Here is a 14,406-nt window from a genome sequence, read left to right as displayed (position 1 = left end):
CTAACTTTTCAAAAGCTCCTGAAGCATATTCCTTGCCTCCGCCAAAGTGCGAGGCCAGGACACTTCTTTGGCCCATATATTCTGCACGGATTGCATATTCACCATTTCTGTAAGGTATTCTTTCTCCAACTGTCTAACTTCCTCTGCATCCATCACACTAGCAACTACATTCTGCTTAGATAAGGTTAAAAGCCTTATTTAGCCAAATATTTAAGAGGAACCAAGGAAAATGAAAATGAAATGAAGCAAGATGGGAAATAGTATGATTCTGTACAAATAATGGGGCATAAATGTCGAATCAGTAAAAACATTACAAAAATCAGCCAAAAAAGGAAAGAAACAATGTACCCGGACTTTCGAGAGACACTGGTCTCTCCCATTCTCCCCTATTTATTCCGGATTCCTCGTAAATACAAGATTAATCACCTTTAATTACGAAATCAATCATCCTTAATTACATAGTGAATCACTCATTGATAAGAATAAGGAGACAACACCTAGTGATCCATTGCAATTGCCAAATGGGCCAATCACAATATCAAGGGCCAAGAAGTTTAAAGAAGCTCTTAGTGGGTTGATCCAGCAAATGTGGGCTAATCATGAAGACATCAAGCCCAAATTTATTCATAATCAGAATTTAGTCAATGTCATCAATGCAAGGGAGGTTGAGTGGAATGAGTAGCAATTTCCAATGACAATTAATGTTTAGTGGGCTGAAAGCATTTTCAATGTTATTAATGCTTAGTGGGGTTGATTCACATTTCCAACGTCATTAATGTTTGTGGGCTGATTAGAGTTTTTTCCTTTTTCCAAGTTGTCAACTTTAAATTAGTGTCTTTTCATTTGCAAAGTCTTTTCCTATTCTTGGAGGGATGTTCCAAGTATAAATAAGGGAGGATATAACTCTTGTAATCAGATTTTGAAGTTATAATATAATAGAGAAGTTTCTTCTCTTTGGTTCTTATCTAGAACTCTGAACTTATCAAGAAGTTTGTTCTTGTGGCGTTCAAACTAGACTTATCACTCACCTTCTTCTTTCTTGAGTATGGCGTCTTTATCCTTCTTATACCTTTGGTTCTTATCTTCCATAGATAACCGGTCAAGGTTCTTTATTTCTTATTTTAAATTTCTGATTGTAGAAACGATCCTAACTAAATTGGTCTTGGGTCTAATTGAATTTGAAATATATTGTATATTCAAGTGTGTATAACTGTACAAGGAGGCTCTCTATTTATAGAGACTAAAAGACCTAATGGGATGACCTAATGGGCCAAGCCCACAATCTAGACTATTCTAGACCATTCTAATAATAATAAATTAATATTATTTCTAACACTCCCCCTCAAGCTGGTGCATATATATCAAAAGCTCCCAGCTTGTTACAAATATGATCTATTCGGGGACCTCTAAGAGCTTTAGTGAATACATCCGCAAGTTGATCATTGGAATTGACAAATGCTGTCTCGATCTCCCCTGACTGGATCTTTTCTCTAACAAAATGACAGTCAATTTCTATATGCTTGGTCCTCTCGTGAAAGACTGGGTTAGAGGATATATGCAAAGCGGCTTGGTTGTCACAAATGAGCTTCATAGGCCTTTGTTCACAGAGATGGAGTTCCTTAAGCAATCGTCTCAGCCAGATGAGCTCACAAGTTGCATTTGCCATTGCCCGATATTCTGCCTCCGCACTGGATCTGCGACCACAGTTTGCTTCTTATTCATCCAAGAGATCAAATTTCCTCCGAAGAGAACACAATACCCTGAGGTGGATCGTCTATCTGAAGGAGAACCTGCCCAGTCAGCATCTGAATAACTAGAGATCTCTGAACTCCCTTTATTTGTATATAATAAACCTCTTCCTGGCGCCTTTTTAATATATCGGAGAATTCTAATAACTGTATCCCAATGGGAGTCACAGGGAGAATCAAGAAATTGACTTGCAACACTCACTGCGAAGGAGATATCTGGCCTTGTCACAGTAAGATAATTCAATTTTCCAACTAGTCGGCGGTAGCGACTAGGATCTGGCAATGGCTCCCCCTGTCCTGGTAATAACTTAACATTGGGGGTCCATAGGTGTATCAATGGGTTTACAGCCTAACATGTCAATCTCATCTAGGATATCCAGTGCATACTTCCTCTGACAGATGGAAATGCCCCGCCTAGACTGTGCAACTTCGATTCCCAAGAAATATCGAAGTCTGCCAAGATCTTTGGTTTGAAATTGATTAAATAAATGCTCTTTCAACTGATCAATCCCGGTCTGATCACTGCCTGTAATGATAATGTCATCAACATAGACCAAGAGATAAACGCACTGGCCAGAAGAGCTATGCCGGTAAAAGACAGAATGATCGGCTTTGCTTCTGATTAAGTCAAAGGATTCAACAACTGAACTAAAGCGGCTAAACCAGGCCCGAGGAGATTGTTTCAGGCCATATAAAGATTTCCGAAGTTTACATATCATTCCAGAACTCTCCCCCTGAGCAACAAAACCTGGTGGTTGCTCCATATAAACTTCCTCCTGCAAGTCACCATGTAGAAAAGCATTCTTAATATCAAGTTGGAGAAGGGGCCAGTGATGAATGGCGGCAAGGGCAAGAAACAGGCGAACAGAAGCCATCTTAGCAACAGGAGAAAATGTATCCCCATAATCAAGACCAAAGATCTGTGTGTATCCCTTGGCCACTAAGCGAGCTTTAAGGCGATCAACAGTGCCATCAGGACCAACTTTAACTGTGAACACCCATCGACAACCAACAACAGACTTCCCATGAGGAGCACGAACAAGATCCCAAGTGCCATTGGAGTGAAGTGCCTGCATTTCATCAAGCATCGCCTGGCGCCACCTGGATGAGATAGTGCTTCACCTGTGGTTTTAGGGATGGAAACAGAAGAGAGACTAGAAACAAAAGTAAAATGTTGTGAAGAAAGTCTGTCATAACTCAAGAAAGAATAAAGGGGATGACGATTTCGAGTGGATCGAATACCTTTCCGAAGGGCAATGGGAGGAGTCTCTGATGGAGGATCCGGAGGAGAAGAGCCGACGGGAAAGGGCGATGAGTCATCAAGAGGCAAAGTCGGAGGAAGTGCAGGCTGACGACGCTGGTATTTGAGGAGAGGACGATCTGCAGGTATGGAGGTAATGGGTTGTTCCTCTGGAATAGGGTCACCTGCAGCTGGTAAAGACAAGTCAAGAAAAGGAACAGGAAAGACCTGATCAACCTGTGACACTGGAGACGGAGTAGAGTGAAAAGGCTGCTGATCAAAGAAAGTGACATCAGCAGAAACGATATAACGCTTGAGATCAGGAGAATAGCAACGATACCCTTTTTGAAAACGTGTATACCCAAGGAAAATACATTTGAAGGCCTTGGATGTCAACTTGTCTTTACCTGGAGTAAGATCATGAACAAAACAAGTACAACCAAAAATATGTAAAGGCAGAGGATAAGAAGGTGCTCCGGAAAACAAAATACTGTGGGGAACATCATTATTTAGCACAGAAGAGGGCATGCGGTTGATAAGGAAACATGAGGTGATAATAGCATCTGCCCAAAAACGGAGTGGGACGTTCATATGAATGAGAAGGGAACGTGCAGTTTCAACTAGATGTCTATTTTTACGTTCAGCGACTCCATTTTGTTGTGGAGTGTGGGGACAGGTAGTCTGGTGTATCGTCCCATGTGTATCCAGAAATTTAGAAAATTCAAGAGACACATACTCTTTTGCATTATCACTGCGCAAGATTTGAATAGAAGCACCAAATTGAGTTTTTATTTCTGCACAAAACTTTTGATAAATTGAAAATAACTCAGAACGATTTTTCATTAAATAAACCCAAGTGCAGCGGGAGAAATCATCAATAAAGGTTACAAAATACTAAAAACCCAAAACTGACATAGTCCGACTCGGACCCCAAATATCAGAATGAACAATAGAAAAGGGAGCAGCAGCTCTCTTATTGACTCTACTAGCAAAGTATGTTTTCCCTGCTGACAAGACTGACAATTCAAAGACTTAAGACCTGACAAAAAAGGAACCATATGCTGAAGCTTCGAGAGACTTGGATGACCCAGACGGCTATGGAGAAGCTCAGGAAACTCTGTGAGAGAGCATGCAACTGGAGCAGAGGGTGCATGCAGATAGTAGAGACCTCGTGACTCACCGCCCGCTCCAATCGTCTTCCCCGTACCCGGATCCTGCATAGAAAAAGATTGTTTAGAAAAGGTGATAGAGCAAGAAAGAGAATGGGTCAATTGACTAACAGAAATTAAATTAAAAGGAATGCCAGGGATGTAATAAACAGAGGTTAAAGTCAAGAAGGGAGTGGGTTCGGCTTGCCCAATGCCACGAGCAGGAGCCTTGGTGCCATCAGCAAGAGTAACAGAGGGAAGATTATTAGAAAAGGTAAGGGAAGTAAAAAGATACTTATTACCACAAAGATGATCAGTAGCACCTGAGTCTATTATCCAGGGTCCAAGAGACGATTGAGAAAAACAAGCAACATGATTACCAGTATCTGGAGCAGGTGGCTGAGAAGAACTCTTCTGGAGAAGGGCCTCATAGTCTGCAGCGGAAATAGTCACTGATCCGGTAGAGGGCGGCACAACATCTGTTTGAGCAAAGTTCATATGTGGTGGCTTCAAGTGAGGGTACTTTCTGTAGCAACGTTCTTCAATGTGGCCCAGATTTTGATGTAGGTGCAGATTTAAGGACAAATCCTTTTGAAGAGGGAGGGAATGATAAGAATAAGGAGACAACACCTAGTGATCCATTGCAATTGCCAAATGGGCCAATCACAATATCAAGGGCCAAGAAGTTTAAAGAAGCTCTTAGTGGGTTGATCCAGCAAATGTGGGCTAATCATGAAGACATCAAGCCCAAATTTATTCATAATCAGAATTTAGTCAATGTCATCAATGCAAGGGAGGTTGAGTGGAATGAGTAGCAATTTCCAATGTCAATTAATGTTTAGTGGGCTGAAAGCATTTTCAATGTTATTAATGCTTAGTGGGGTTGATTCACATTTCCAACGTCATTAATGTTTAGTGGGCTGATTAGAGTCTTTTCCTTTTTCCAAGTTGTCAACTTTAAATTAGTGTCTTTTCATTTGCAAAGTCTTTTCCTATTCTTGGAGGGATGTTCCAAGTATAAATAAGGGAGGATATAACTCTTGTAATCAGATTTTGAAGTTATAATATAATAGAGAGGTTTCTTCTCTTTGGTTCTTATCTAGAACTCTGAACTTATCAAGAAGTTTGTTCTTGTGGCGTTCAAACCAGACTTATCACTCACCTTCTTCTTTCTTGAGTGTGGCGTCTTTATCCTTCTTATACATTTGGTTCTTATCTTCCATAGATAATGGGTCAAGGTTCTTTATTTCTTATTTTAAATTCCTAATTGTAGAAACGATCCTAACTAAATTGGTCTTGGGTCTCACTATTCTTGGTGAGGTTCATATCACTCATAAAGGAATCCTATGATTACAGAATCAATCACCCATAAATACAGACTACTACTAATTGTTACTGTTGTAAATAGGCTATTGTCTTGTGATACAGACCAAATTACAAAATCAATAAAAATAGCAGAACATAATTCTTTTTGGCCTGAATAACATCAGAGTTTCATATAATCTTTGAGAGACAATTACAATACAGCAAAACAGAGACAGTTTCAGAAACGAAGAAATTACAATGAGCTATGAAACAACTTGAAAATTGCAGAAAATGTAAAAGGATAGTCGTGAGGCAGTTGGAGAGGCCTCACTCTCTCCCAAGGGTTCCAATCCAACAATATTCTCCAAGATGATCCTTTCAAGCACCAATCCAGTCATAATGGGTCGTTTCACATGTAATAGGATATTAATGTCTCGTTTCACAATCTTATATTACATGTAATCTAGTCACTGCAACATGGTTAGTAAGCATTTCCCTTATTCCTAATTCCATTTTAGTGTCTTCAATCATGTATTAGTGTTAGCATAATTCATAATGTAACATCCTGGGCGCTGACGAGGGCGGGGAGTGATCGCCGGTGCGAAAGGGCATGGACAATGAGCGGCTCCTAGCAGGCTTCCAGCGACGGAAGTACATGAATGAATCGAATCAACACTCAAAAGAGAGGGATTCCTGAGACTGTGTTGGTATGGGACGATACAGTCGGGAATAGCTTATAAGAATTAATTGGTACTACCTATACTAACAAGATGCATCTACTTTTCGGTAGCCCGGAACGGAAGAATTCCATAGTTAAGCGTGTTTGACTTGGGGCAATTCTGGGATGGGTGACCTCCTGGGAAGTTTTCCCGGGAAGTGTGCGAGTGAAGACAAAGCACGCTGAGAAGTCTCGTATTAGTGTGTGGGGACAGTCGTTGATCCTTGCAAGTTGTCAGGCGTTACACATAACAGTAATTCATTTTAGTATTTCATTTTCCATTATCTTGTGAATTGGTACTGAGTTGTAACACATTCCCAGCAAGGAAAACTAACTGTTCTTTTTTGTTTATGAAGATGATATCATTATAACAGGTGATGATCCAGTGGATAGGCGCCTCTTACAGGAAAGATTAACTATCAAATTTGAAATCAAAGACCTTGGGAAGCCGAGATATTTCTTGGGAATTGAAATAACCTATTCCAAGCAAGATATTTTTCGTTGTCAATGAAAGTATGTTCTTGATCTTTTGAAAGAATGCTGGAAAACTTGGGCATAAAGCCACCAACACACCTGTTGAACAAAATCACAAATTGGGAAATGAAGAGGAGAATCCTCTATCTAGTTGGCAAAGCATAGTATAAGTGATTGGTAGGACGATTGATTTATCTGATCCATACTAGACCAGATTCGGCTTATGCTGTTAGCATAGTTAGTCAATTCATGCATGGCCCAAGGGAAAGACACTTGCATGCTGCGGAGAGGATTCTTTGGTACCTCAAGGCTATTCCTTGGAGAGGATTCCCAACAAGTTTACATTAATGCGGACTATGCTAGATCTATAACTGATCGATGTTCATGCTCCGAATATTGCATGTTTCTATGTGGCAACCTAGTCACATAGAGAAGGAAGAAGCAAAGTGTGGTTACTCGGTCAAGTGCAGAGGTAGAATTTCAGGCCATGGCTCTTGGTATTTGTGAACTATTATGGTTGAAGATTATTCTAGACAATCTCAAAGTGAAACATGAAGGACCTATGAAGTTGTTCTGTGACAAAAAGTCAGCCATTTGTATAGCTTGAATCTAGTTCAACAAGACCGAATAAAACATATTGAGATTGACCACCATTTCATTAAGGAAAAGCTAGATAGCGAACTAATCACTACTCCATATATCTCTTATGGTCGTCAGTTAGCAGATGTCTTGACAAAGGATCTTCCTACTGACAAAATTCAAGATCTCACTAACAAACTGGGAATGATAAATATCCATTCCTTAGCTTAAGGAGGAGTGTTGTAAATAGGCTATTGTATTATAATTAGTCCCACATTGTTTAGTTTAGTCATTCTTTTATTTGGCTTAATCTATACAATAGACTCGTGTACATTGGGTTGTGTGCAATACATTATTCATAATTTTTATATTTCAATTAATACTCATAATTAATATTGACTCCACCCATAATAAAATCCCTACCCTTATTATGCATAGCATGATGAAGGATGATGTATTCCTATATGCATATAATATATCTTAACTCACCCATATTCTGCCGACACATGCATTGAAGATTATGAACTTGAGGAGATTTTCATCGGAAATGCAAAGTGCATTGTCGGGAGTAACAGAAACAACAAGATCTTGGTAAGGAGAATAAATTGATAATCCATGGTTTTTCACTGTAATTCTCTTGTAATTCTTCAAAATTCTCTCTAGATGATAAGATGTGGTGAGTTCTTCATGTAGTCCCAACAAAGTTGCTGCCCTTTCAGCATTAGCCCAGCAACAACATGATGATGACCCATCATCTGCATGAAACATCAAAATGCCAGAGAAAATATCATTAAACAAAAAACTTCTGAGAGAAGCTAGCATATAGTGGGGGTCCAAAAAACGAGATATGAAAAAGTGGAGATGGTGAGTTTGCTTGGTAGGATCTGCAATTGAAGAATCATAGAAACGAAGCTTGCTTTTAGATGTCAAATTGATTGTCCTAGGGACAAGTATTATCTACCACGTGATTGAAGAAAGCACACATGCCAACCCTATCTCAATACTACTTATCTGAATCCTTGCATGATGATACCTTGGTTAAAATATTGTGCAATTCTATAGTCCATATCAAATTTCTCTTTCTGTAAAATTTTCTATCGCACGAATATAAGCACCGCTTATTGACTCCCGGAAGAATTTGATGAAATGTACAATCGATGATAAATACCATGTATATCAGAGACATCATCACACAAGTTGCTTCCAAGTGAATAAATATGATCATAAATCATAAGTACACATACAGATAAGGAATCCGAATGTCATAAAATAAAGAGCAATACGAGCTCAAGATTAGAAGCTAGGAAAGATAATCTCAACCAAGCCAAAAAGTGGACATAATTTATGTGGAATAATTTAAAAAATATGTCGAATACGGATACCTACAGAAGACATGCACATCCAAGACATAGAAAGTTATTGAGTTGTTCTTAGCTGACTTCTCTCAAGTAACAATTCGAATGGACTTGATCTACATTACAAGTACCTTACCCAACAAAAAACCAGCAAGTGGAATGTCCAGAAGAGTCCCGAGAGTATTATTTTTTGTTTCTGAATTTGAATATGTGTTCTTCCTCTCCAGAACTAAAATAATGACTGCAACAACCTGTTCATAACAAAAGCAGTAAAAATAACTTCCCGATAGCACAAATGTTCATTAGAAAATGTAAAAGAATTTACCCTGCATCGAAGCACTATTTGAGTATGACTCTGGCACTGAGGCAATTGAGAAATCAAATAAGAGAAATAATCTTGAGATGCATTGTATGCATCTTTAGTAGGTCTTAAATTGGAGGACCTGTCACTACATTGTTTATCATATACTTTCATCGATTTTATTACAATAAATGACACAGGCAGCAGCATAAATTTATTTTGGGCCCTGCAGAAGCAAAGATAAGCAATCAAATTTGTTGCAAAATTAAACAAAATTTATATAATCATTAGAAGGATGAGTCCTTCATGTAAGAGCATATGGGAAAATGGAAGAGTAAAATTGAATAGAAAGAGCAGATTGGCATGTAAAAGTACACAAAGCATCCTAATCAATGAGATTTCTTTTTTACAGAGTTCACAACTGCCAATATTACTATTTCTGTTACAGTGCAGTGAAATAATAACTGGAGCCCAATTATCTCTTTTCAAGGCCTCCAGTGCATACCTTGCATCAAGAATTCGATGAAATGTTGCAGTTACACCGGGTCCCAAACCAGTAGGAAAAGCATATTTACTTATAGAACCAAAAATATTCACCTAAAAAGAAATAAATTAACATGAGTAAGTTGCAAAAATAAGCACATAATATAAATATATAAATTGGGTGAGAAGGGCTTGCAGTTACAATATGATGATGCACTAAAACATGAATGCAGAAACTCCTCCTAGTTCCAACAAGGTCTTTCAATTGAAGAGCGTCAAGGCTTGCACCACTTGAGCGCGAGTTGCAGAAGTTAAAGCCAATGTCATGAATTTCAACCACATTACCCTCGAGAGAAATCAACTTGCCCTCAGGAAACAAGCAGTTTGAACTCAGAGACCCAGAACAGAAAGTAGCCGTAGCCACTGCAGTCCCAGTGCTCAAAGAAATGTTAGAACTCTTTTCTGATATTGCAAGTTGCAGACTTTGACTATCTTCTGGTTCTATAATCTTATCATCCAGGAAACCTGTATGACTGATAGGCAGATAAAGACAAACATTTGAACAGACACCTGAATAATCATCATTGGACCTCAGCAGAAGTTGTTCAATTTGAATTTTAGGCAAAACCCCGTCAATGGTAGGAGATAAAGAATCTTTTGCAGTTGTATATTCTGATTTATAATCGAAAAGAACCTCATCAGAAATAAATGAAAGGCTCCAGATATGTTTTCCAGAATCAACGAGAAATTTAGCAGTACCACTGCTGCCATAGCCATCATCTTTTGTAGTGCAGAAGCAATCTTTTCTATCATGTTCTATGATGTAATAACCACCAATATGCAACGACTGAAGTGCAGTAGAAAGTGAATTAATACTCATTCACATTACAAAGGGAAGCACAATAAAAACATAGTTAATGCCTACTGACCTATATAAGCAAGTCAAAGAGAGCAAATATAATACCTGATACTTAAAGAATCTATCAGATGAGAACTCCAGGAAAATTTTCCTTGCAGTGGGTTTAGAATTAAAACTCATTTCTTTTGTAGATGATGTAGAGCGCAAGACAGCTGGACAAATCACATTCTCATTTTGAAGGCTCCTAAAAGTAACCAGACAAGATAAATCATGAGAAGAATTCAAACCGACACATATTTTCTTCTCTTTCGACTCCCTGTTAGAACAAGCATTCAGCTCATAGATGGAAGTGCGAAACTCATCCTTCAATGAACTTACTGATTCCTTAATAAGTTTCTGTCTCTTATTGGAAACCTGCTCCTCATTATTCCCGCTGACACAATATTTCGAAAGTTCTTGCTCCTCATTATTACCACTGATACAATATTTTGAAAGTTCCTTTGTCTTATCCCTTGAAACATTGCATGGATGTGAAATTCCACTCTTCCCAGCAAGCAATAAAATGTAAGGCAAAAGTATAGCTTCAACAAAAGTACTTGACTTGTTTGATCTCATCCTCATATTATTAGAATACTGCAAGAATTGAATTGGAGCATTAGCAGCGCAAAATTGTTCACAAGTGGGTACAAATCAACATTAACATCATCTTTATCCCAAACTAGTTGGGATCAGTGATAGATGAAGCCAAATGAAAAGTACGAAAAAATTAAGGAAAAAAAGGATAAAAATAAATTTAAAAAATATAAATAATACTAGAAATGAAAACATAATAATAAACAATTAAGAATAAAATAAAATAAAGCAAAAATAAAATACATAAGAGAAAAAATAACAAAAGAAAAATAAAAAATAAGAAAGCAAAAATAAAAATACATAAAAGAAATTTAAGAAATAGAGAGATAAAAATAAAGAAAATAAATAAAAAAGAGAAGAAAAATGAAGAGAGAAGAAGTGAAATAAAAGAAAAGAAGAACAAGGAAAAAAATGAGTAGTAAAGAAAGAAATAAAGGAAGATATAGGGGAAAAGGACTAAAAAGGGACCATCTGCAATATTGGAAGAAAATCAGGTCTAGCTTTCCTCCAATTCATCCTAACACACACAGTCCGCCAATCTATATCCAACTTAATAAAGTCTTACTTTACTATCTTCTCCCAAGTAAGTTTCAGCCGACCTCTTCCTCTTTTTGTTATATTCTTGGTAACACACTTTTGTTCTTACGAGCACATTGAAACACCTCGTATGCATCCGGTGTATTAACTCATTATGGTATTAAGCGTAAAAAAATTAATTATAGAAAATACTTTACTTTATCACTTACACTTGTGATTTAGCCATTTATCATTATATAAAAGCGTGAGTTAACTCTCTCTTTTTCTTTCCTTAACATGATATTAAACTCAAATAATAGTGCCATAGAGTCCATAAGTCCTTCCACTGAAAAACAAACAAAAGAAATAAACTCTAACTTCATACTATTAGATGTATTAGTTGTTACTGAGTTACCTTGTATATTTTACTCAGTTACTGTGGTACATTTTATTATTATACTTGTGTCCACAGTAGATAGAATTTACTTTGGATCTGTAACTGCTTACTGTTATCTTGTTAGAGTCCATTGGGTATTAATTGAACCCACGAGGCCCATGCTTTAGCTGAGCTGTCCTTCGTCTTTTATAAATAGGACAAGTGTCCCATCAACGTGTAACTTTCTCACTTTAATAAAATCAGATCTGAATCCTTTTCACTCTCTCGTTTTCTTCTTCTCTAGTTCTCTCTTTCTCTTTCACACTCTGAGATTTGTTCAAGCTTCTATGGCTTCTACACAAAATGTCAATATGGTATCAGAGCTCTCATTCTAAGGGGCTGAGCCATATCATCCACACACATGTCTTCCGCTTCAGATCCAAACGCGAACAACAGCTCACAAGGTGAATCAACTCAAGAACAGCCACGAACTTCTCAAAAAAATTTGATGGAGCCTAAAACCTCTTCTTCTCTCTTCAATCTTCAAGTTTCTGTCAAGCTTACAGAGGATAACTACCTCTTTTGGAATCAGATTATAGATCCAGTCATCACATCTCACCAGTTACACAGACTTCTTGTGAATCCAAAGATTCCACTCAAGTATGAGTCTGATGCAGATCGCGAAAATGATGTTCTGAGTTCCTCATATGTGCAGTGGCTCACACAAGATCAGATGCTACTTACTTGGCTCCTTTCAACTATTTCTGAGCAAGTTGTTAATGATATACTACCAATGAAGCATTCTTTTGAGGCTTGGGAGAATGTACACAAATTGTTTCATGGAACAATGAAATCTAAAGCAAGACAGTTAAGATCTGAGTTCAAAACCATCAAGAAAGGCACAAGGTCAGTGAAGGAGTATCTTGCACGAATCAAAACTATCTGTGATTCTCTAAAGGCAATTGGAAAACCAGTTTCTGTAGAAGAACACACTGAACAGATCCTTGAAGGTCTTCCAGCAGATTATAATGCCTTTGTTATGTTGATTCATGGAAGAGAAAAGTCATATTCTGTAGCAGATCTTGGTGTTGAACTACTAGCTCATGAACAACTATTGATGAAGCAAAATGAATCTCTGATGTCAGAGACTATAGCTGTTAACCTAACATAGCAAACAAAGCAAATAGGAAGTAAAGAAGATGACACTCAGGTTCAGAATCAGAAGAACAGAGGTCAACAAAGGAACTTATCCTCCAATTATGGTCAGAACCGTGGAAGAGGACTATTTGGAGGTCGTTTCAATAGAGGCAGAGGTCGTGGAAACAGATCCAATGTACACTGCCAATTATGCTATAAGTTTGGTCATGATGTTAACTCCTGCTGGCATCGCTATGATGAAAATTTTGTTCCATTTGCCTCCACCACAAAATCCATCTGTCTCACACTTCTTTACACCTCAACCACAAGGCCAAAGGTCATACCAATATGTCAGACCATCAAATCCTCAACCACAAGCTCTAATTGCAAGTCAGCAAGGTCTTCTTCCTGCTCCAAGTTCTGTTCCTATGATGGAATGGCTTCCAGACTCTAAAGCTTCAAGTCATGTAACTGGTGGAGCTCAAAACCTCATACAAAGTCATCAACTACCTGGTTCCGACCAGGATTTTATAGGCAATGGTCAAGGTTTGCCAATAAAAGCCATAGGCTCTTCCTCCTTTTTCTTCTCCTTTTGATTCTAACACTCAATTACATCTTAATAATTTGCTTTTGGTTCCTTCAATCACAAAACATCTTATCAGTGTTTGTAAGTTTGCAAAGGATAATGCTGTCTTTTTTGAGTTTCAACCTTACACTTGCTTTGTTAAATCTCAGGCTTCACATAAGGTTCTCCTACAAGGGACTGTTGGCTCAGATGGTCTGTACTATTTTCCTTCTATTCAACTGCTACAATCTGGTTCATCAGTGGGAACTTCCTCCAATAATGTTTTTGAAGTATCCTCTGTCTGTCATAATACTACTGTATCTACAAAAAATTCTGAATGTCATATGTCTAATAGTCATTGTAAGTCAGTTGGTGACAATAGTCAGTCTTGTGTACATTCACAATCTACATATTCTCTGTGGCACTGTCGCTTAGGACATCCACACTTTGAGTCACTCAAAAATGTACTGAAGTCTTGTAATGTTCATATCAATAAAATGGCAGATGATTTCTGTTCTTCATGTTGTGTTGCCAAGTCACATAGGCTCCTTTCCATATCCTCTACAGCAGTATATAAAGAACCTTTTGAGCTTGTGTTTAGTGACTTATGGGGACCCTCACCTTTAAAATCAACATTGGGTTACTCTTATTACATATCACAAGGTACACCTGGATTTACCCACTAAAGCAGAAATCTGAGGCTCTAGCAGTGTTCAAACAGTTTCATATAATGATCAAAAATCAATTTCAAAGACCTCTTAAAGCTGTACAAACAGATTGGGGGGGAGAATATAGAACATTCGCTCAATACTTGAACCATCAAGGCATTTCCCATCGCCTTAATTGTCCTCACACACACCATCAAAATGGTGTTGTTGAAAGAAAGCATAGACATATAGTGGAAACTGGTTTAACCCTATTGGCACATGCTTCACTCCCTATGCAATACTGGGACTATGCATTTATTTC

At 37.9% G+C, this 14,406-nt stretch overlaps 1 protein-coding gene across 1 annotated transcript; it reads right to left on the bottom strand.

Moving 5' to 3' along the window:
* On the bottom strand, nucleotides 1–10,831 carry LOC133297758 (CST complex subunit CTC1-like). The gene is made up of 7 exons (XM_061496955.1): nucleotides 10,316–10,831; nucleotides 9,554–10,198; nucleotides 9,374–9,465; nucleotides 8,893–9,094; nucleotides 8,704–8,818; nucleotides 7,702–7,967; nucleotides 1–171 (listed from the first exon to the last, which is right to left on the bottom strand). The coding sequence occupies exons 1-7, from the start codon at nucleotides 10,829–10,831 to the stop codon at nucleotides 1–3; spliced, it is 2,007 nt and encodes a 668-aa protein (XP_061352939.1).
* Between the last annotated feature and the right edge of the window lie 3,575 nt (nucleotides 10,832–14,406).

The sequence above is a fragment of the Gastrolobium bilobum genome, unplaced genomic scaffold, assembly GCF_033153095.1.
Source record: "Gastrolobium bilobum isolate Gb01-03AN ecotype WA unplaced genomic scaffold, APGP_CSIRO_Gbil_v1 utg65677, whole genome shotgun sequence".
Taxonomy (NCBI): Eukaryota; Viridiplantae; Streptophyta; class Magnoliopsida; order Fabales; family Fabaceae; genus Gastrolobium; species Gastrolobium bilobum.
Note: the sequence above shows the minus strand (reverse complement) of the source record. Positions and strands in the feature narration are given on the sequence as shown.